Genomic DNA, 21560 nt, shown 5'->3' on the forward strand with positions numbered 1-21560 from the left:
CCTCCTCCTCTCTGATCACAGAGGGTGTTTTTGTGTCTGTGGTAATGATCAACCTCAGAAGCAGCAGGATGCTCACGCTTAATGCTTGACAGGGATATGCACTCTTGTCTCTTGTGTGTCTCTTGTGTGTTACAGGGGTCACAGGCCTGGTGACCACCGACGAGAGACACGACAGGAACACTGACTTCACCCTGTGGGCCATGACAAATCAACAAACTGGACAGTTTGGGGTAAGCAAACTTCACTAACTTCTCCTCCTCTTACCAGTGGATAAGGACATCTATAAAGTAAACAACTTCGCAGGACTTTTATCACCTGTTGATCCTCACGCAATGTTTAGAGGCAGCAACAATGCTAAGTTTCTAAAACTGGTCAGAGAATGTGCCGTAGTTGTCTGTAATCCCTCTTTTTGATTTTAGGAACTGGGATTTTTTTTCTGTGCAACATGGAAAATGAATCACTAGGAAACACAAACGGAGAGAATGCTGCATATTTAGAATAACAGTGTAACTCATTCCGCATGTCTGCTCTTCCACAATTGCAGTGACTGTGGCCTTGGCAGTGTCTCTCTACATACCAAATGATGTGTAGATTTAAAACCTTATTTCTCATTAATTCTTTGCCATGCGGACAATTAGAAGCAAATGTTGAACAGCTTGTTTTGATTGTGCATGGGCCTTTTTTTTTACAAACCCCAAGCATTCTGATTCCCTTAATCATCCTAACATGTCCACTTAAAATAATTTCATACGAGTACATCTGTCTCTGATTAAACATGAAAAAGAAGACATAAAATAAAACAAATGAAAGAAGAAAAGAAAAAAATCAGACACCTTATTCAAATCTGCAGAGCCCAAGACAAAACCGCTACCAAGGAGCCTATACCTCAAAACACTTTTTTGTTGGAATGTTCCACGTTGACCTCTAAACCTCATCATGGGGGTTGTGGGCCATGAGGCTTCGGTGGAGTGGGGTGGGGGGGTAGGGGTTGAGGTGAATTGACTTTCTCCAGCTGGGAGTCCTGTGTGTAGTATCCCTCGTAACGTCTCTGGGAGACAAGGGAGGGCATTGAAGTGGCTCACCCGGTGTCCACTCCTCAAGCGTGGCCAGACCTCAGCTTATGAATAACACTGGCTTATTAAACACACTTGTAGAAGAAGAGTGTGTGTCTGTCTGTGTTTGTGTGTGTGTGTGTGTGTGTTAGGGTTGCAAAATTCCGGGAATTTTCAAAGTTGGAAACTTTCCATGGGAATTAACAGGAATATATGGGAATTAACAGGAATAAACGGGAATTAATGGGAATCAATTGGGAATTTTTAATATGGCAAGTTAGTCTGTAACAGGGAACTTAAATGTGGTGGACGAAACCACAACTTGCAGTCTAACATTAGTTAAAACAACAAATTTCTACCATGCACATATGTCAATCACATGCACACAGCAATCGGCATAGGCTGCTAGACATAAAGGAAACCTATGGTGCGTTTATATGCATGGGGAAAAATGTTCCAACCAATCGGATTTTGTTGTTGAGTGGTGTGGTGTATCTTGGGCAGTTCTAGTTTAGCACGCTAGTAAACCATAGGCAGAGAATGGGATTCCCGCCAGCATGCTAGCTAGCATGTATGCTAATCTAAGCGAAAATACGAACATACAAATCATATTGCTTATTACAAATGTTTGTATATAAAACAGTTTGTATGAATTACACAAAATTCCCAGTTAATTTCCCGTAAATTCCCATTAATTCCCATAATTTCTATTAATTCCACGAAAGTTTTCCAATTTGGAATATTTCCAAAATTCCCCAGCTTAACTTCCCATGGAAAGTTTCCGGAAATTTACCGGAAATGTTCCGCCCCTTTGCAACCCTAGTGTGTGTGTGTGTGTGGAGAGGCAGAGACAGAGGCAGAACAATGCGGCTCCTGCCTCTGCCGCTGTCTCGTCTCTGTGTGCAGATGTTGAAAAGCCTCCTCTGCCAGTGCTGATGCTTAGTACGTATGTGAATTCATTTAATTTCACCAGGGGCTTTCTGAGGTGTCATAGTCTTGTCACAGCTACTTTGAGTCAGGTAGTTGTGACATTCACAGTCACCTGGAGGAGTGTAAAGGTCACTTGTGTTTACCCCTTATTAATGCAGCGCATTAGCATGAGTCTGAGATTAGTGTGATTAGCTGAGTCTGAGATTGGCGTGCTCAATTTTTATATTCTGCCATTTCCATCCATTCAAAGACCTTATCCCTTTTGGGAGAGTAGAAACACTGCTTCTAATTAAAAGTGTGCTGTGAGTTTTTTGTTGTTGTTGTTGAAAAATGAAAATGCTCCTGTGACATTCAGCATTCTGTGCAGCCCCGTGCATTTTTGCTTCTTTGATCAAGATTTCTTTGGGTCAAGCATGGCAGAAATTTCTACAAGCATTTTAATTCCACAACAGCCAGAAAGCACATTGATTTTGCACTTGACCCTTTGGGTTCTATTTTTTTCCTAGATTGTGGCTCTTTACAATGGAACAAATAAGGAAGTGGTTTGGTCGGCGACTGAAAGGATCCATTGGCCTAAAGGGATTCCACCTCTGGATGATCCTGCCTGTGTGTTCTCTCCATGCCATGACGGTAAGTGTTCACAGCCTGGTGCCAATCAAGCCGCGCCAACTCACCTTGGGGTTGTATGTGTTTGTGTGGGGGTTCATCACTGGATGTGCTGTAGGTCGTTAAAGGTGTAATCCTCGATTACACTGAAGAGCCAATAGAATGCACCACGCCCTTTCCATGTTTCTGAAGCAAACAATGATCCCTTGTTGTTGATTGGCTGGGTTACAAACATCACAGAGAAACACACAGAAAGCTACATCTGACAGAAAGTGCATTGGTTTATAATCAAGTACTATGCCTTTAATGTGATTCAGATATTCAGGTATATTCAGATATAATAGATACCTATGATAATTATATACTGTGATCATATTCATTTATTCATTAAAATCAAACTATTGGTTTAATGTTAGTGCAGTTTGTAAGATCTGGCTTTTGTGATGTAGGCCTACTTATCTTTGGATTTGTTTCTGTATGGCATCTCTTGCTTCACAAAGTGAAGAGTCTGGCAGTTCTCGATTGGGAAACGTTTGCAACACTTGCATCACGACGGGCACTAACTTTGAAATCATTGGTCCAGCCTTACCAATCACATTGATCAGAGATTCCTAACTTAACTTCCTACTTCGCCTAAACTTTACAAACTGACAATAATTAGGGCCACACATGAAGAAAAAATATATATTTTTGCCATGACGGGATTAAACTCGACATGATGACTTTAAAGTCGACATTTTCGAGAATAAAGTTGAAATATCATGTTGACTTTAATCTCGATGTGTCGGCATTTAGAGAATAAAGTTGAGATATCATATTGACTTTAATCTCGACATTTCATCTTGACATGTTGTACTACTATAGTTTCTAAACATTATGTTATTGGAAACATGTATTATTCTAGCTATATAAATGGCATAGTGTATGATATTTCCATAACCGCAATAAAAACAGTTTAAGCTTTGTACACTTTTGTCAAATATTGGAGTTGTGGGAAGTGTACATAGCTTAAACTGTATGTTTAAACTATATTTCGAGTTTAAAGTCGACACGTTGAGATTAAAGTCGACATGATATTTCAACTCTATTCTCGAAATGTCAAGTTTAATTTTGACATGTCGACTTTAAAGTCGATATGTCCAGATTAAAGTCGACATGACATTTCAACTTTAGTCTCGAAATTTCAAGTTTAATGTCGACATGTCGACTCGAGTTTAATCTCGTCATGGCAGAAATATTTTTTTTCTTCATGTGTGGCCCTAATACTCCGTCGTACATTTGCAGGTGTTGCTCAAGGGTGCAGGCGAAAGTTGAAACACCAATGGAGGCTGGTGTACCCATCTCTTCGCTAACCCCCGTAGAAGCCCATTCATTTAGGATTATATATATAACATAGGCTATATCCTGTGCCAACATTGTAGCTTCTGTATTATTTACATAAACAATAGAAGGCAAAACAGGCTCAACTACCTTGTACGTAACATTGAGTTCCCATAAGAAGAATATTTAGCATTGAATTAAGTTTTTTTGCAGCTGTTTACTTTGCTGATATTCAGAACATGAACAGTGCAGGAAACCTTTATCAGTTTGTCTCTGTGTGTGTGTGGGTTCCCTTGGAAGCAAACTTTTGGCCTTGACATTCCTAGCACAGTAACAATTGGGCTGTTAGTTTATTTTGAAGCTAAAATCATTAAGTCTTGACGAAGTGCCTCTGTTGTTTTGGAAAGTAACACATGTTTTGGTTTACGGTTCAGTTTTGTTTTGCATAATTCTCATAGCTGTAAAGTAATTTGATTGGTAGTTATCAGGTTCAAACAGTTGAGTTTTCTGGAGGCAGAGACATTTTCCTTTGTAAGAATGCTGTGAGAATTCTAAGAGTGATTCTCTAAATAGAGACAGGGTTAACCAGTCCCAGTTAGTTTCCCAAATGTGGTCATTCACTTGTAGTCAGACACAATCCTAATCACTGCCACCACACCGGCTTTTATCTTTACCTTAACTCCTGTGCTGAGCTTCTGTACACTGGCTAGTGTAATTATTTGTAGAGCTGATCTTTTGTAAATGTCTGTTGTCAAGATGCCTCCTTCTGTAAGTGTGATACGCACTAGTAATTGGTTAGTCTGGTTAACCCTGGTTACCATTAGTGTATGTCTTTGGGTCTTAACATTTCAGAGCTTCTGTCTCTGTCCCAACCAGACACTAAAGCAGCACAAATCATTTGGCTTTTATGGCTTGACTCACTTGTTTTGACACGTACATAAATTTTATACTGCTGTGCATCTGGCTTACTCAAGGGTGGAAGAATAAGATCAGTTGTATTTATTAACCGTGTCTTGACAGTAGATTGCCTTATACTAGTCATAATGACACTTCATCCCACTTTTTATCACCCTGCGCAAAGGCTTTTATGTGTGGATGTGAGTAAGAGATTCACCTTAGATCAAGGTAGTACTGCTGTGCTTCTTCATGGTATTTCTGTTAAAGATTCCCTGTGCCTTAGGTTCAGCAAATGCAACCAAACACAATTCACTGTGCTGACATAGAATTTAGTATTTCTTATAAAAAAATGACCAGTTCAGTCAAGAAACTCAGAGTGACGCATGTTAATTGATTTTGGCGAGAACCAATCAGCACTAGCTCCAAAACATAGCGTTTGTTTAAATGTCCGCAGTCTGCAGGTAGACTCACGCAGCTCCTGTGCCATAACAACAATTTCTTGCTCACTCCACCTCCCCAACTCCACCTGTCCAGATCTGCTTGGGATAGGGGGGAGTTTGCATTCTTTAATTTGAATGTCTTTTAATTTTGTTGTATTCTTCATGCAGCAGCAGCAGTTATGCAGTCTCACCACTAAGTTGGTGCAGCTGCTTCTAACAGAAGTAGATCTAGTCCACCAAGACCAACCATACTATGTTGTACTTACATCAATACAAATCTTGTTCTGTTTCCTGTCTGAAATGTAAAAGTTTGTAGGCCCAACATTGATCTACATCTGAGAGTCTTTTCAGCGCAGTGCTTTTGACCATTCCAGCATATTCCTTTGACCCTCTGTTCTGAAAGGGCTTTTCTCCTCATCTATGTGTTGTCCAATTCCCCCTTGTTTCCAGTGGAAATGACCTGGTATTTTACCTCTCTGTGTGCCATTTTGAATTTGCGAGCTAAAATAGATAGGGCTGCTTTCACGTGGCAGCACAATGGCTGTGCGGAGAAAAAAGAAAGAAAAGAGAGATAGATAGATAGAGAGAGAGAGAAACAAAGAAAGAAACAAAGACAGCAGCATAGGAGAAGATGAGATAATGAGTGATGCTCTTGCTCGCGTTTGGGAGCCAAGCCATAGTAATTACCCTCTGTCTTTCTCACAGTGTGCAACACCGACTGATGGCGCATGCATGACTAGCCGCTGCATGGGCAAACACGGACACACACACACACACACACAGACACGCACGCACATGCACTCACACACACACACAGACACACACACACACACACACACACACACACACACACACACACACAGACACAGACACGCACACACATGCACTCACACACACACACACACAGACACGCACGCACACATGCACTCACACACACACACACACACACACACACACACACACACACACACAGACACAGACACGCACACACATGCACTCACACACACACACACACAGACACGCACGCACATGCACTCACACACACACACACACACACACACACACACACAGACACAGACACGCACACACATGCACTCACACACACACACACACAGACACGCACGCACATGCACTCACACACACACACACACACACACACACACACACACACACACACAATCACTCTTGCTCTCTCTCTCTCTCTCTCTCTCTCTCTCTCTCTCTCTCTCTCTCTCTCTCTCTCTCTGAATAGTTCCATTTTGTGTAGGCGAGTAATGAATCATAGTAATACAATAACAAAATGTAGCTGTTGCTGAAACTGAATAATAAAATCACATTAAAAAATCTGTTTGTTTTACTTTTACCAGCAATCGTTTGCACAACTGAAACCACTATGCACTCTGTATTTGGACTGACAATGTATCCAACTTGTTTCAGTAAAGTGACAGTGTTTGTTACATGATCAAATGAATGGGTGGACCTTGTGTGAGTAATGAAATCTCTTGGCTTGATGCTAAAAGACAGCATAATCATATGCTAAGCACCCACTGAAAAATAGGAAGTATACATAGTTATCAGTTACCCACAGTGTAACTGATTGAGTATGATATCTTATTCAAGTCAGTCTAGATTATCATGGTCTCCGCTGTTAGCCCAGCAAATGGCTTCTCACCCCTGCGTGAATCCTCTTTTTTTGAAAGCGAGGAACGATCTTGAAAGCCACCTTGGAGAGTGTGCACCCAGGCTTTCACATCTAATATTGATCAAAAATGCCTCTCTGAGGTCCCCTCACTAGAGTGTATTTGAAGAAAATAGGCCGGAAAAGCAGAGACTACATTTGATATCAGTCAGTGATATTTTAAAGGGTGCAATCTCCACCGTGCATAAATACAAAAGATGGCAGGAAAGCTTGAATAATAGCAGCTCTTGGATATGCAATCTTGTGCTCTGCCATCAAACTCATTTTTCTGCAGTTAAGCAATTCCAATGGAGCATAGAGTTATATAAAAAAAAAAAGTGCATAAACTATAAAACTTGGTAAAAGTAGCTTACCAGTAGTGGCCATGATAATCTCAACCACATGCTGAGAGTAGTGACAGAACAGATTATCATACCTGATGAGATATGAATAATCTCTGGCGTTTATGCTCTTTTTGCCGATTCGTTTTTAGACGTAGAGCAGAAGGAAGAGAGGACTAGAGGACGAAAGCCAAAGGGTGCCAGCAGACTCCGCGTTCTGCTTCAGAGCATCAGAAAGCTGTTGAGGGACGTGTGACAATAGGATGAAAAGAATGTGCTTCTTCTTCCAGGCCAACTGCCGGTTCTGGGAATCGTCGCTGTCGGCTCCGGCCTGGCCCTCATCATCTTCGGAATATCGAGTTTTCTCATTTACAGGTGAGTTCCATTACTAGGGATTTTATAACTGCAACCGAAAAAGACACACATGCACACACATATACACACACAAACACACACACACAGTTTCACAAATGGATTCCTTCTTTTTGCTTTAGTTTCATGAGTTGAAACAAACTGGGAAGGGGGTTGGGGGGCAGACCAACTAGACTAAATATGGAAAATACCAAAGAGTTCAAGGACGGCTTTTCTAGACAGGATTTATGTGGAGAGAAGCTATAGGTGCCAAGGAGGAATTTACATGATTGTTGCCACAGCAACCGCGCAGCGGGTCGCGCTTGCAACCTGAAATTTGTCTCAGCTGTTGCTGAGGTGAACTCAGGCATTTGCATCGAGAGACTCTCACCTGGGCTTTTTTTTGTTGTTTATTTTTAAAGTTTCTATTTTAGTCTCTCATTTTGTTTTTAATCATTCTGACAGGACACTTTTGTCCTGGAGTTTCCTCACATTTATTTAAAAGGAACATCCAACTTTGAAGTTGTCGTTGTATGATTGGTGTTTGTGCCAGCTACTTCGTTTAGACAGTTATTTTTTTCATGGAAAAATATTTATCCTTACTCATCTTTTCTAGTGTAAATACTGTACCCTTACTACGACTCGCATTAAACAAATATTGATATTAGCTTTTTTCACCCCTTATACCCCAGACTAAATATTGCAGTTGCCATTTTAGGTTTAGCACATTTTCATTTTAAGATGAAGGGGTTTGTCACAAAATGTCCTGGAATTTAAAAAGTCCGGTATCACTGAGTATTTCTGAGACACTTCCTCAAGCTGCTGTGCTAAACAGAACATGCCTTGCTGTTGAGCACTGAATTTCCTTAATCAACTCCGCCGCACAAGCATGCCTCAAAGACATTAGGCATTAGCCTTGAACAACATGATGATTCATACTGCACCATATGCAAGATGCTGCAAGAACAATTACTTCCAACCTTAGGCGGAGAATATTTACTTAAAATATTTTTATAAATAAAACAAATGTAGGGGCTATTTATTTAAAACAGTCATCTCTGTAACTGAGAGAGGGTCTTTGTCACCAAGCAACATAATCATTTTTTGCTGGACATTTGAAGCACACGTTTATATTAATGCACATTTTGCAGCTTTAGCTATGTAGCATGATTAGAGTTGGCTTGGTTTTAGTAAACATGGACTCTGTTAGACCCTCTCTTCACTGTGTGGCCAGCAAAGAGCTCTGGAGTTTAAGTGTGGGGTGGTGTGGGGTGGGGGGATCCAACAAAGGTATTCACATATGGTATTCATGAAACAATAGATCTAGTGTGAAGCGCCACACGTTTCACCGTAGGGCTGCCAGTGCCTTCAGAATGAGAGCCTTTAAATAGAAAAATGTGTGTGTGTGTGTGTGTGTGAGCGGGTGCGTGTGTGTGTATGTGTGTGTGTGTGTTTATGTGTGTGAGCGTGCGTGTGTGTGTAGAGGTGAGCGAGTGTGTGTTTTTCAAAGAATTAGTTTAATGGAGTTTCCTGCCCTGCAAGGTTATGCTGACTACTCAGTGATGATATGACATTTCCATTGGTGCTTCTCAGGAGAAGCTGAGTGTTTCGGAGTAAAACAACATAGAGTCGCTCAGAGTCAATTACGTGTTAACTTTAGTCATCACTGCTCGAGTTCACATAATACAATAATAATAATCGTATCATCCCTAATACACCAAATTCATCAACAATCAGATGAAAGTCATACAATTCACCAGTTGTTTGTTTTAATTGCAAAGCAGCTTTTTTTAATCTGTCCAAAAGGATAATGATCTCCATAGCTAAATCTCGCACATTTGCAATGAGAAGAAAAAAGGGTGAGGGTGAGCAATGTTCAACTTCCTTTTTCTATTAATAAAAAGACAAAAAATGAATAAACAAAGTTGTCCTTGGCTACTCAGTTGCCATGAATCTTAACGGAGACCTTAAATACACTTCACCAAATAAGAAAGGAAAGTTGTGTGGTTTCTTTTCTGTGAGCTGAAGCTGCTGTTGTGCCATGCAACAGGTCTCTCTCTGGGGTATTCACTTCTGTCATGTACAGCATTGACTATAGGTCTGTGAGTCTCTGACATGTCGATGGAAAATGTTCTACAGTGTCAGGAACAGAGACTGAACAATTTTTGTCCACAGTGCATTCAACACTGGCAGGTACTGATTGTTAGTTACGCTACAACAAGTTTCACTCAGGAATCTCACCTTCTTGCACGCACAAACACACACATACACATACACACTCACAAACATTCTCTCTCTCTCTCTCCCTCTCACACACACACACACACACACACACACACACACACACACACACACACACACACACACACATGCATACTCTCTCTTCTCTCTCTCACACACACACACACACACACACACACACACACACAGATGAAATCTTTAAGACTGAAAGCTCAGTATTTCTCCAGTATTAAGGCCCCCACCATGGTTTTTCCAACTGTTTGACTTCAACGTACGCCTTAGAAAAACAAATAATAGTGCCTCATTTAGGGGCCAGGCAGGATAGCTGAAAAGTAGGGTAAAAATTCAGCCCTTGAAATGCAAACGTTGCAATATTTGAGCATTGCCTTCTGGAAGTGTTTTACACCTTTTAGATTGTAATGGAATGTGTGAGCTTTGCTTTTTTTCCATTTCAAATACATCAAACTAATAAAGATCACCTCCCTTTTCACGTTAGACTTTCGGAACATTTTAGCTGTACTTCGCTATTAAAAAAAAGTAATTTTTTTCCCCTTTTTGTGTACTTTTCGCTACAAATAGTGGATGTTGAGAAATACCAGGTCCATAGAGATATGGGCCAGATGTGTTGATTCAGTTGGAAGTCACTTGCATATTTATTCACATTGCTCACGGGCTGCCAGATCGACTTATGTTTAAAAATAACACCAGAGGGAAAGCGCGAGACATGAGTGACCTGAAAATTGCAGACTTTATTAAGCGTGTCAAGAGTAAAGTTAATGTTTTTTCGCCACGACTGCAGTTATGGCACATCGCGCCTGTTGCTCCTTTCTCGACATGTTTTCATATTCGGAAGGAATGTCTCATCAACCCTCTGTGAACTCCTCTGGCTCGAAAACCCCTTGGAATTGGTCGCGAGTTAACAGTTTGATGTACTCAGAGAGGAACGCTTAATTTCTGTAAAGACATGTAGAAGCAGGGACACAGCTTTTGATTTGTTTTGAAATCCCCCCTTGTCCTTGTACGAGATGGTTTCTCATTCTGGTCTAGGTGCTTCTGACGCCAAGCCTTTCAATTATAAGTGTCAGAAAGTGAAGGCTTTATGCTCCAGCCAGTTCTACTGTGCATCCACAGTTCAGAGCGTAATGAGAGTGATCCCTGCTGATTAGCTGTGGCTTATCCCATCAGATGAGTTCAGATACTCAGGTCCAAATGCTGTATAATAATAAGAAGTAGATGTGAGGTCTCTGGATGCATGATGGTGTGCCTGTGTTAAAGTTTATGACATTACTGAGGAGTTTAAAAGGTCAAATATATATATCCATATATAACTTGAGAATGGTCACCCCAGCCAAAGATACAAAGGTTCCACTAAAGATTGAGTGGTAAACTGTTAAAAAACAGCTCTTTAAATGTATTATGTTAAGACTACTCAGTTGCATTTCATTTTTATGCAGTGGCACTGCTTCTTATCTTAACTCAAGGCTTTACTAAAACATATTTTTATCACTTGCCCTATTCTAGAAACTGATCTAGAAATTCTAGAATCTGAGCCCATGTTTGATCAGCTGACTTACAGGAACCACTGATATAAATCTTCCAGAGTGACCACACGGTAACGTCAGTGTATAATTCTCATTGTTTTGAGAGCCCTTGTTATCCCTTTTGCTTTGTTGTTGGAACTAACCAATCCATAACCCATTTTTGAATCTTTTAAAGGAAACTGAAGCTGGAGAAGGAGTTGGCAGGAATGCTGTGGAGGATTCGATGGGAAGACCTCCAGTTTGAGAGTCCCAACAAATACCACAAGCGCGCTGGCAGCCGACTTACACTCTCACAGGTTGGAGCCATTGCTTTCTGGTTCGAGCCCATGGCACAACTGTGCCGTGATGTGTGTTTCATGCTAGGGCGGATTAAACTGTGGCATTGCCGTCTTGGTCAATCCTCTCACAGCTACTCATTCACTTTGTGTGAGTGCTGTGTTTATAGTGCCAGATAGCTATCGGAAAAAAGGATCTCCTTTGAATCCTGCCCGTGATTTAAAAAAAAAAAAAAACTCAATCCTATCCAGCACTGGTTCTGAGTCTTGCCTAACTACTCCAGGGGCACTTGGCCTTAGATACTTAGATAAAACATACAAATCGCCTCACTGTGATGTTCATACAAACAGACAAGAATCGAACGTTGTATAAACGTTGTATAAAGGGAAAAGATAATGTGGTCTGACACAAATATTTGTGTTAAATTCACCCCAGTTCAAAATGAATTCACTTGTGACTAAGTATCTAATAAACTGTAGGCAGTACTTTACGACACAACATGATCGTATTTTCTTATCATCTTCCTGATAGTTCATCTGGGGGGATGACCTGCAAATGACACATGTAATGCACATGTATTTGGTCAGCAAGGAAGCCACCCGCTGCCAAGTTTTGCTCTGCATTCCTTTGTCAGTAAAACACAGTCACTCTAGTTTATTATGGTATCAAACTAAATATTTTACGTGGGTAGAATGTGAGTTTTGACCTGCGCCGACGTTTACATTTTAGTGCCTTGGCATTCAAGTGAAACTAGTGTTGACAAGTTTTGAAGCCATACTGGTTTAAATATATCGAAACAAATCTTAAACACTATCCGTTTCAAGCACCTTTTTTTTGTTGCAGAAATCGTTCCTTATGCCCTCTCTATCTTTCCCAAAGTTCTCTCTCTCTCTCTCTTAGTGCTGCTAAATAATGATTATAATGATTTCCAGAGGCTCATTTAAGGTTGTTTACCTTAAAAAAAAAAGTGGTGAGTTCTATAAATAGCTGTGGTTTGTTTTCTTTTCTAAGTCTAGTCTAGTCTGCTAATTGTGCGTACACGTTTGAATCTACTCATTGTTGAGTCAGATCAAGTTCACATGACAGCACTGGGCTGTCTCGAACACCTATGTGTTTGCTTTGCTGTCTGTGCCTTAGAGGCGCCATTAAGGCTACTTATTTCCTTTGACTTGCTCTGGTGTTTATGCCAATAGGGAAAATCACAAGAGACAGACAATTTTCTAGACAAAAACAACCCCCCTGTATAATTAAGTGACCAGATCTTCATTCATAGTCCGGCAAAATGGCTGAGAGTTTGGAGTTCTAAGTACTAACAGTTTTAAATCTAATGTGATTAATCCAAATATGGGTTACACACTGACAATCCAATCCTTTAGGCAAGGCAGCATTTTTCGAATGGCATTCTTGGGCACACATTTTCACAAACACACACACACACACACACACACACACACACACACAGCCTCTGGCGCTTCAGTCACACCTGCAGTCAGTTAAACACAGACAAAACTAAAACACTCGTGTAAGACCGCCTTTGGGAGGTGAAAAATGTACCTCAGTACCTCAACATTTAAAGGGGCCAGACATAGTGGTTATGCATCTTCCCACACAAACCACCACTCAGCGAGAGGGACTGGACGCATAAGATGGAGACAGCACATATGGCATGCAGGACTAGCAGATAGCAGCTGCCATCGGAGGCCCCATTTGGCCCAGGCCTGGGCCGTAATGGGGCCAGACCTGCTGCTTTATGCACGGCCAATCAGCAGATGTGTGCTCTGCTGCTCCATGCTTAATACATTCAAGAGGAGAGAGGAGAGGCGTTCTGTCAAGAAACTGTAATTTGGGGGTTTGCGAGTCTGTTCTGCTTTGGAATTCCAATGAGATTCTGATCCAGCAATTGAATCGGAATTCGGAATAATTTGTGAAACTGCTCCCTTTTCAGAATGCATGTGTACACAAATTCTTTTTTTTTTTTTGGGGTGGATGGGGGAATCAAGAACGACAGGTCCAGATCTTTTCTTGGTTCGCTCACACATTCTTGAGCCGTCGCCAGGCACTTTATTAAAGGTAGCTGCAGTCTCCTATGAAATGATTGTTCAAATAAAGTTCCCATCTGCTACGAGATGCTCCAGAGCAGGTCTACTGGGCTGTTCCTAGCACAAGATATGCATTCACACACACAGACACTAATACATGTCTCTCAATATTGTTCTTTTTTCTCTCTCTGTCTGTCTTTCACAGACATCCACACACATCCACACACATACATATTGGGACCATCTTTATTGTAGTATAGATTCATATTGTTACATGGTTAACATTTGAAACGTGATGAAGGTATAATTTTCATTATTATTTATTTTTGTTTTTACATCTGCCCCTTGTATAAATAAGGCAAGTTGTACGTCAGTACTTATACAGACATTTTGAACACTTGAAATCGGCAATGATTTTTTTTTAATTTTTTATAAAAGGTTGTTTCCTGGCTTTGTCTAGTTTGTAACACCTTTGGATGTCTTTGTTTTGTCCTGTTTTTTTTGTGTGTGTGCCGAGCCTGACTGAGTGCTTTTGTTCTGTGTAGAGGGGCTCAAGCTATGGCTCCCTGATAACTGCGCATGGAAAATATCAGCTATTTGCAAAAACAGGCTATTTTAAGGTAAGACTGGGTTCCTCTTACATTCTCTTTTTCCATCTCTCTCTCTCTCTCTCTCTCTCTCTCTCTCTCTCTGTCTTTCTCTCTGCCTTTCTTTCACCGCACTCCCTCACACCCACACACATGCACATGCAGTGGAGAAGCGGAGAAGCTGGGAACAGAGAGTGGGCGAACTGCTTTCTCTTTTTCTTTCTCATATCACTCCCTCCCTTCCTCCTCTCTCTCTCTCTCTCTCTCTCTCTCTCTCTCTCCCCCCTCTTCCTCTCTCTCCCTCTCTCAACACAGTCATATACGCAGAATTAAAAGCATCGCAGACGTGGTAACAAAAAGGCCTCACGTGTGCTTGTTTTTATTGAGATTAATGGGAGACGATGAATGTCAACCTTTTAAAAATGAAGTCCAAAAAAATCGTAATGGCTCTGCTTTGCCTTGCCTAAGGTTTATTTTCTCACCTATCCTGTGTAAATACCACCCGGTGAGCTGCAGCGCTTAAACAGCTTCACCTTGAGAAACTGCTGAACCACCAGGCATTAATAAGCTTTCCTTTCTCCCCTTATTGTGATTAGTATCTGCACTCCACAAGCTAAGTCAACCTGGGTTTTGTAGGACAGTAGCTCACGATAGGCAGAACCGTAGCAGGCAGGAACTCTGTCAGTTGATAAATGAATGCTTATTGTATGTTGTCAAATCAGTTGAAGTCCCTGTAGGATTATGAACAGCCTTTCACTCATAAAGTGAGGAAACCTTGCTACAGCCATGACATGTAAAGTGAGACAGATGAGACAGTGAGACAAGGTTTTAAGTTGTTTCTTTATTTTAGATTATTAGTGTGGAATGCATGTGTGAAAGTATTTGAGAATTCTCTTGAATCTTGAATCTTGAATCTTGAATCGTGCGGGACCAGCACTGGCTAGACTGTAGACAGCTAGTTGTGTAACTAGGCTCTGGGAATGCTCACACACTTGGAGTCCTTGTTTGGAGGGCTAAGCCTACCAGTCTTTGCTGCTGTCCGTCTGGTCCATTTCCCCCTCAGCTCATTTGTCCGGGGGGAATGGCCATGCTGATCTGCTGGCGACTCGGACTTATCAAAGAGGCTGTCTGACCTTAGACGGGCAGAGAGAGAGAGAGACTGTGCACCTGGTCTGGTGTGAAGAGCCACTTCATTAAATGTGCTTTTAGTTAATAAGTGAGGTGGACGCTGGGGACACGGGTGAGGGCACTCAGTCTGGGCGTGCAGCTGCTTTTAGTGTCCTAGCTGCTACAAATTTACCTTTCTTAGTGTGTGTGTGTGTGTGTGTATGTGTGTGTATGCCTGTGTGTCATGAGTATATGCTGGAAAAGAGAGTAAGCCAAAAAGAAAGTTGTTAATGTGTGTGTGGGTGCGTGTGGGTGCGTGTGTGTGTGTGTGTGTGTGTGTGTGTGTGTGTTTGCAGTAAATGGTTGGCAGTTCCCTTCCATGTCAGCCAAACCTGATGAATGTGAAAATAAAACTTGCTCTTTTCAACACAGGGCAACCTGGTAGCCATCAAGCACGTGAACAAGAAGAGGATTGATCTGACCAGACAAGTGCTGTTTGAGCTGAAACATGTGAGTCCCAACATTCGTTTCACGGGTTAAGTTTTTGCATGTGTGTTCAGGCATTTTACTGTGTGTGTTTGTGTGTGTGTGTCTGTGTGTGTGTGTGTGTGTGTGTGTGTTTGTGTATTTGTGGGTGTGTGTGTTGTGTGCGTCTATACATTTAATATGCATGTCTATGTAATGTTACTTTTGTGCACACTTATGTTTAAGCACCTATGTGTACACCTGCGTATGGATGGAGTTTTTTATATGCGTGTGCCTGTATACGTTGTGTGTTTGTGTGTGTGTGCGTTTGTACTTGTGTGTGTGTGTGTGTGTGTGTGTGTGTGTGTGTGTGTGTGTATGTGTGTGTTTGTGTGTGTGTGTGTGTATGCTTGTGTGTTCGTGTTTGTGTGTGTGTGTCTGTGTGCATTTGTATTTGTGTTTGTATGTGTGTTTGTGTTTTGTATGTGTGTGTGTGTGTGTGTGTGTGTGCGTGCGCGCGTGTGCGTGTGTGTGTGTGTGTGTGTGTGTGTGTGTGCATGTGTGTGTGTGTGTGTGCTTTCAGCCGAGCAAGCTGGCTGTTTATTGCTTCTCTGCTGTGCCTTTCTCTGAGGTGGGGGTGGTGGAAGAGGGTGAGGTAATGTGCCTGCAGTTTTTACAAGGTGTTTCAAAGAGGAGCCTCTCAACCCGGGGCCTGGAGCCTCACCACGCAGCTCCACCAGTAAAACACCTAAAGCATGCTCCAGGAGGGCACCACAGAGAACAGAAAGCAAAACCAAATAAATGACAGTGTCAGAAGAATTATGATGAAGTCAAATCAACACGCACTACATATGCCCCCTGTTGACTTTGGTGTCCATCTAAACCCCTGGCTCTGGACATTTATGGAACCTTCAGTTAACTACTGCCTAGGGATGTGAAAAGTTTTCAAAACGGCACTTAAGTTAGATGTAATTATTGTAACAAACCACATATTCCTATTTTAAGCTTGTGTAATCGTTTGTTAACATCATTTTGAAATGAAGACAGTGCAGAAAATACATAGAAAAAAAAAAAACATTTTATGTGGTGAAGCTTCAGCCCCAGTGCTTGTGCCAGCTGTGTGAGATTTAGCAGGCTAAACCTTTAAAGCCCTCTGGCCAAACTCACAGACTCCTCCACCTCTGCAGATATGATCTGTCCGTGCTTGAAGCCGGGGCATGTTTTGATGGCCTTATCCCGGCGGAAGTGGATAACACCGTCTGGGTTCTGCCAATCTCAGTCCCCCTGCTTTTGTGTGAGTGTGTGTGTGTGTGTGTGTGTGTGTGTGTGTGTGTGTGTGTGTGTGTGTGTGTGTGTGTGTGTGTGTGTGTGTGTGTGTCTATTGGACTGGTGGTTTATGAAGGTTCTGGTGGTGGCACATACACATAAACACTCAGAAAAGAGAAAAAGAGGTAGAAGCAAAGGAAAAGAGAGAGAGAGAGAGAGAAAGGGAGGGAGAGACAAAAAGAAAGAGAGTGCAAGGGGGGAAAGAGAGAAAGAGAGAGAGTGAAAGGAAGTTAGGGAGTAAGAGAAACATCAGGAAGTGAAGCAAAAATAGAGTGTGGTAGATTAATAGTGAAGATAAGTGTTAAAAGCAACACAGAAAGGATGAGAAAGAAACAAAAGACACAGACAGTAGCAATGGAGGATGACAGTGTGCAAAAATGAGAACGAGAGAGAGAGGGGGAGATAGAGAGAGATAGAGAAACAACAGACCAAGTGAGGATGATAGAGAGACAGGGAAAGAAAGAGGGAGGGAAGGAGAGAAAGAGAGAGAAGGAGGGAGTGAGAGAAAGGGAGTCAAGACACCAAGCGAGAATGAGAGAAAGAGAGAGAGAGTGGGAGGGAGAGATGGAGGGAGGGAGGGGGAGAGACACCCCAGTTTTAGCTGGCAATACCTCTGACGCCCTGAGGGCCCGATCGTCTGACAGACCCTGCACTCCCGCTCGCAAAAACACAGCCCCGCCAGATGGGGGGATGGAGGCAGAGGAAGGAGAGAGGAGGAGGAGAGAGAGAGAGAGAGAGAAGTAGTGAGTGAGTGCTGTTGCCAATGGAAACTTTAACTGCTTGTCTTCCAAAGGGCCTCCCTCTACCCCTAACACCACCACCACCACCAACTCCTCCACCCCCACCCCTTTCTATCCTCTTTTTACGTTTTCGGCGGAGGGAAAAAATTATATAGGGCAAAGGGTGTGCTAACTCCTCCTCGCTCGCCAGCCCCACGAAACAAAGCTGTCACAGATCGGCTGGCGGCGTACAGTATGCTGTTCATGGAGGTGTGCCTCCCCCGCCTGCCCACTAATATCCACACCAAGAGAGGGAGCCCTGAGAGAACACTGGGGTCTGGGGGCCAGGAGCCTCACGCCTTGGTGCCTTTCGCAGCTTTTCTCTCTGCTGCGTACATACACAGCCTGAAGTGGCTCTTGTGTGTGTGTGTGTGTGTGTGTGTGTGTGTGTGTGTGTGTGTGTGTGTGTGGATCCTCCTGGAAAAGAGTCCTCAGGCTTCCGTAGGCTCTTAGGCCACTGCTGCTGCTTCCGTAGCATCAGCTGGATGCTAAGCTCTTTAGCAGATTTCAGAAGGGCTGAGTCTGAACACACCTAAAGTTTTAGTTCCAGAAGGACTGAGTCTGAACACACCTAACGTTTTAGTTCCAGAAGGGCTGAGTCTGAACACACCTAAAGTTTTAGTTCCAGAAGGGATGAGTCTGAACACACCTAAAGTTCTTGTTCCATACAGCCATCCAGACCCTGACTGATCTGATCTAAAAAGGTGTGGAGCTCAAGTGAGTAGAAACCTACTAGAGAGCTACACTTTGAGCTACAAAAAAGGCGCTTACATGTAAATACTTCTTTTCATCACTATATGGTAAAGAACCATGACTTGTGTTGCATCTTTACATCTTGAGAGAGACTATTTTTCATACCTTTTCTTAGTAGCAATACTTTCTTTATTCAGGCTGTTCACTGTGGGGGAATCAAGAATAATTTCCTGGTCAGGAACTTTTGAGAGCCCCCATCTCCTATAAATGTGTATTAGGCGCATACAGTACATTGCATGAAGGCAAGAGTCCACCTGCTTGGCAGGGCAGAAAGTTATTAATGGAGTCCAAATATTTTGACATATCAAGATGCACCTCTTGACAAGATGAATTCCCAGGCAGTATGGGGCTGCAGTTGGAGACAACGAAGAGGAATGCATTCCTGATAATAGCAAGTCGATCTTGTGTCTTAGCAGGGTCTTCTCTGTCAAAAATTCCACTGGCGAGTGCAAACATCTGCACTTCTTCTTATTGTTCTCTTTATTGTTTTTTTCTCTCATTCAGAGTAGCTTCATGAGCCACTGTCTGATTCGACTTTTGCTTTCTTATGCAACCCATCCAACTGACCTTGGTCAAGACCATGTTGGAATGCCAGCCTCATTAAATATGTACAGCGTTATTATCACTGAAAGCCATCTCTTTCTTGCTTCTAGATGAGAGACGTTCAGTTCAACCACCTGACCAGGTTCATCGGTGCTTGCATCGATCCCCCCAACATTTGTATCGTGACCGAATATTGTCCCAGAGGAAGTCTTCAGGTAATGTACCTCGCAAGCATCATGTAAACTCCCTTCGGAAATATCTTGTGCCCTCCTATTCTCCCGGCCGTATAAATAACCTATTATGTAATGCTACCAGCATCCCAGTGATACAAGATATAATGGCTCTTTGTGAAGCACTCGAGTCAATAGTCTAAATTTATGGTTATTCCACACTGAAATGTGCCAAGAAGGAAACTGACATTTCCCTCCAGCAGAAGGACTTCATGCTATTGATTCCATTGTTTGTAAGATGGTTTATGAGAAGCCATCATTGCAGAAAACATATACTTTAAAAGCAGGCTCTCTGTTTATGGGCATAGGGCTGGTTTCTGGGAACCATTTGGCAGTTGTTGCTGCTAGCTGGTCAAATTATTGGTGCCCAGCTCTCTGGCCTGATTTTTTTTTACAATGAAATGCCATTCTTGTGATTTCAGAGTTGGGCATGTATGAACAAATGTTAAAGCTTTTAACATCGATCACATACAGTAAATGATCAACCAGCCAAGTCTATTTGCATTTGCTTTTAACCATTTAGCAAAAAGTTTTTATGCAAAGCTACATGTAGGTTAGTGACATGATTAATTTTATTATTATCTGAGCAGCATACAAATTGAACATCTGACATTGATGGAGCCAAAGGACCCTACCAGTTTAACATAAGCTGTTGATGACTGGGAATATGCCCCACTTGAACAATTTGACCCTACATGTTAAAGAATGTTACTAAATGATTTTGCTTTTTAATGGAAAAACTAATGCTAGGTGATTTTATTTTTTTCATTTATAGGATATACTAGAAAATGAAAGCATAAATCTGGACTGGATGTTTCGATACTCTCTCATCAATGATGTTGTGAAGGTACTGTGCAATGCATGTATCAGATCTAAACAGTGCAGAATGAAGAGCTCACTTAGCCACTGACTTAGTAGACTACAAATTCAGAGAAATTATTTATGTACATCTTAGCTCAAGAAAAGCGAATGAAAAGTGGCTTTCTGTTTGATGCTGTCAGTACAGCAGGCAGTAAAAGGCTCTATCTCACAAGATTACCAGAGTTTCAAAATTTAAAGGGCATTACCAGATGGGAGCCTCGTGAGGGAGAGGGGAAAAAACGGGGGTGCTGGCATCAAAGACATCAACGACCCCTGGACAAACAACCTCATAAAAACCCAGGCTGGAAGTGCGCCCAGCCCTAATCCAAACCAATCATCTGGCCGTCTTCTGTGTCTTGCTGCGGCACAGCTGAAAAAAAAAAAAGATCCCTGTCCCATTCTCCGCCTTGGCCACACCATCACAATCATTGATTTCTATCACAGACTGAGAGGAGGGAACGATTTCAGCACACCAGCATCCGGCACCTTCTCATTTGGAGGGAGAAAATTGCTACAGAGTACCCATGTCGTTTTAATGGCATTTGTTGCCTGTTAGAAACATTTCGCTGTGTGCTCCTCGCCAATGCTGAGGGCTTATCAAACACACTGAAGTCCACGGTTTTGGAAATTATATAAAAGCTGCTGGATGAAGTCAGTGCTATGTGAGACTTTCTCTAACATTCTGTTTTTTTCCCCTGGAAAGTGATTACACGGTGTATATCTCCACGAGACACCATTCCATTACCCCCTATTTAATTGTGCATGCACCCCCTGCCACAGTATGTATTCCCCAGCCGCACATAGATTACCCCAAATATTGCTTTCAAATATGATTTGTTTTATTATGTTTTGTGTTTTTTCAGTATATAATTCCTTGCGGCTCTGCTACATTTGCCCCATAAACTGTGGGCGAAACGTCTTTAACAGTCAATTTCATGCTTCTCGCTGCCAGGGAATGAACTATCTGCACAATAGCTACATCGGATGCCATGGAAACCTCAAATCGTCTAACTGTGTGGTGGACAGCCGATTTGTGCTGAAAATCACTGATTATGGCCTGGCAAGTTTTCGGTCATCGTGTGAAAACGAGGACTCGCATGCATTATACGCAAGTAGGTGAACGTGCTGCGATGGCCGGCTCACATGCGGCCATTTTGTGTGTTGTGACATTGCTGTGGTTTGTTTCTAGGCATGACT

General features: G+C 42.1%; 1 protein-coding gene across 1 annotated transcript in view; it reads left to right on the forward strand.

Annotated features, from left to right (window-relative positions):
- Window positions 1-21560, forward strand: part of npr2 (natriuretic peptide receptor 2) — a 48160-nt gene that overhangs the window by 13545 nt on the left and 13055 nt on the right. The window contains exons 5-13 of the mRNA XM_048259313.1: window positions 136-230; window positions 2489-2612; window positions 7555-7639; window positions 11573-11693; window positions 14258-14332; window positions 15839-15916; window positions 19383-19487; window positions 20278-20349; window positions 21316-21475. Of these exons, the coding sequence (XP_048115270.1) occupies window positions 136-230; window positions 2489-2612; window positions 7555-7639; window positions 11573-11693; window positions 14258-14332; window positions 15839-15916; window positions 19383-19487; window positions 20278-20349; window positions 21316-21475 (915 nt within the window). The remainder of the gene's footprint in view (window positions 1-135; window positions 231-2488; window positions 2613-7554; window positions 7640-11572; window positions 11694-14257; window positions 14333-15838; window positions 15917-19382; window positions 19488-20277; window positions 20350-21315; window positions 21476-21560) is intronic.

Source organism: Alosa alosa, chromosome 12, assembly GCF_017589495.1.
Source record: "Alosa alosa isolate M-15738 ecotype Scorff River chromosome 12, AALO_Geno_1.1, whole genome shotgun sequence".
Classification (NCBI taxonomy): Eukaryota; Metazoa; Chordata; class Actinopteri; order Clupeiformes; family Clupeidae; genus Alosa; species Alosa alosa.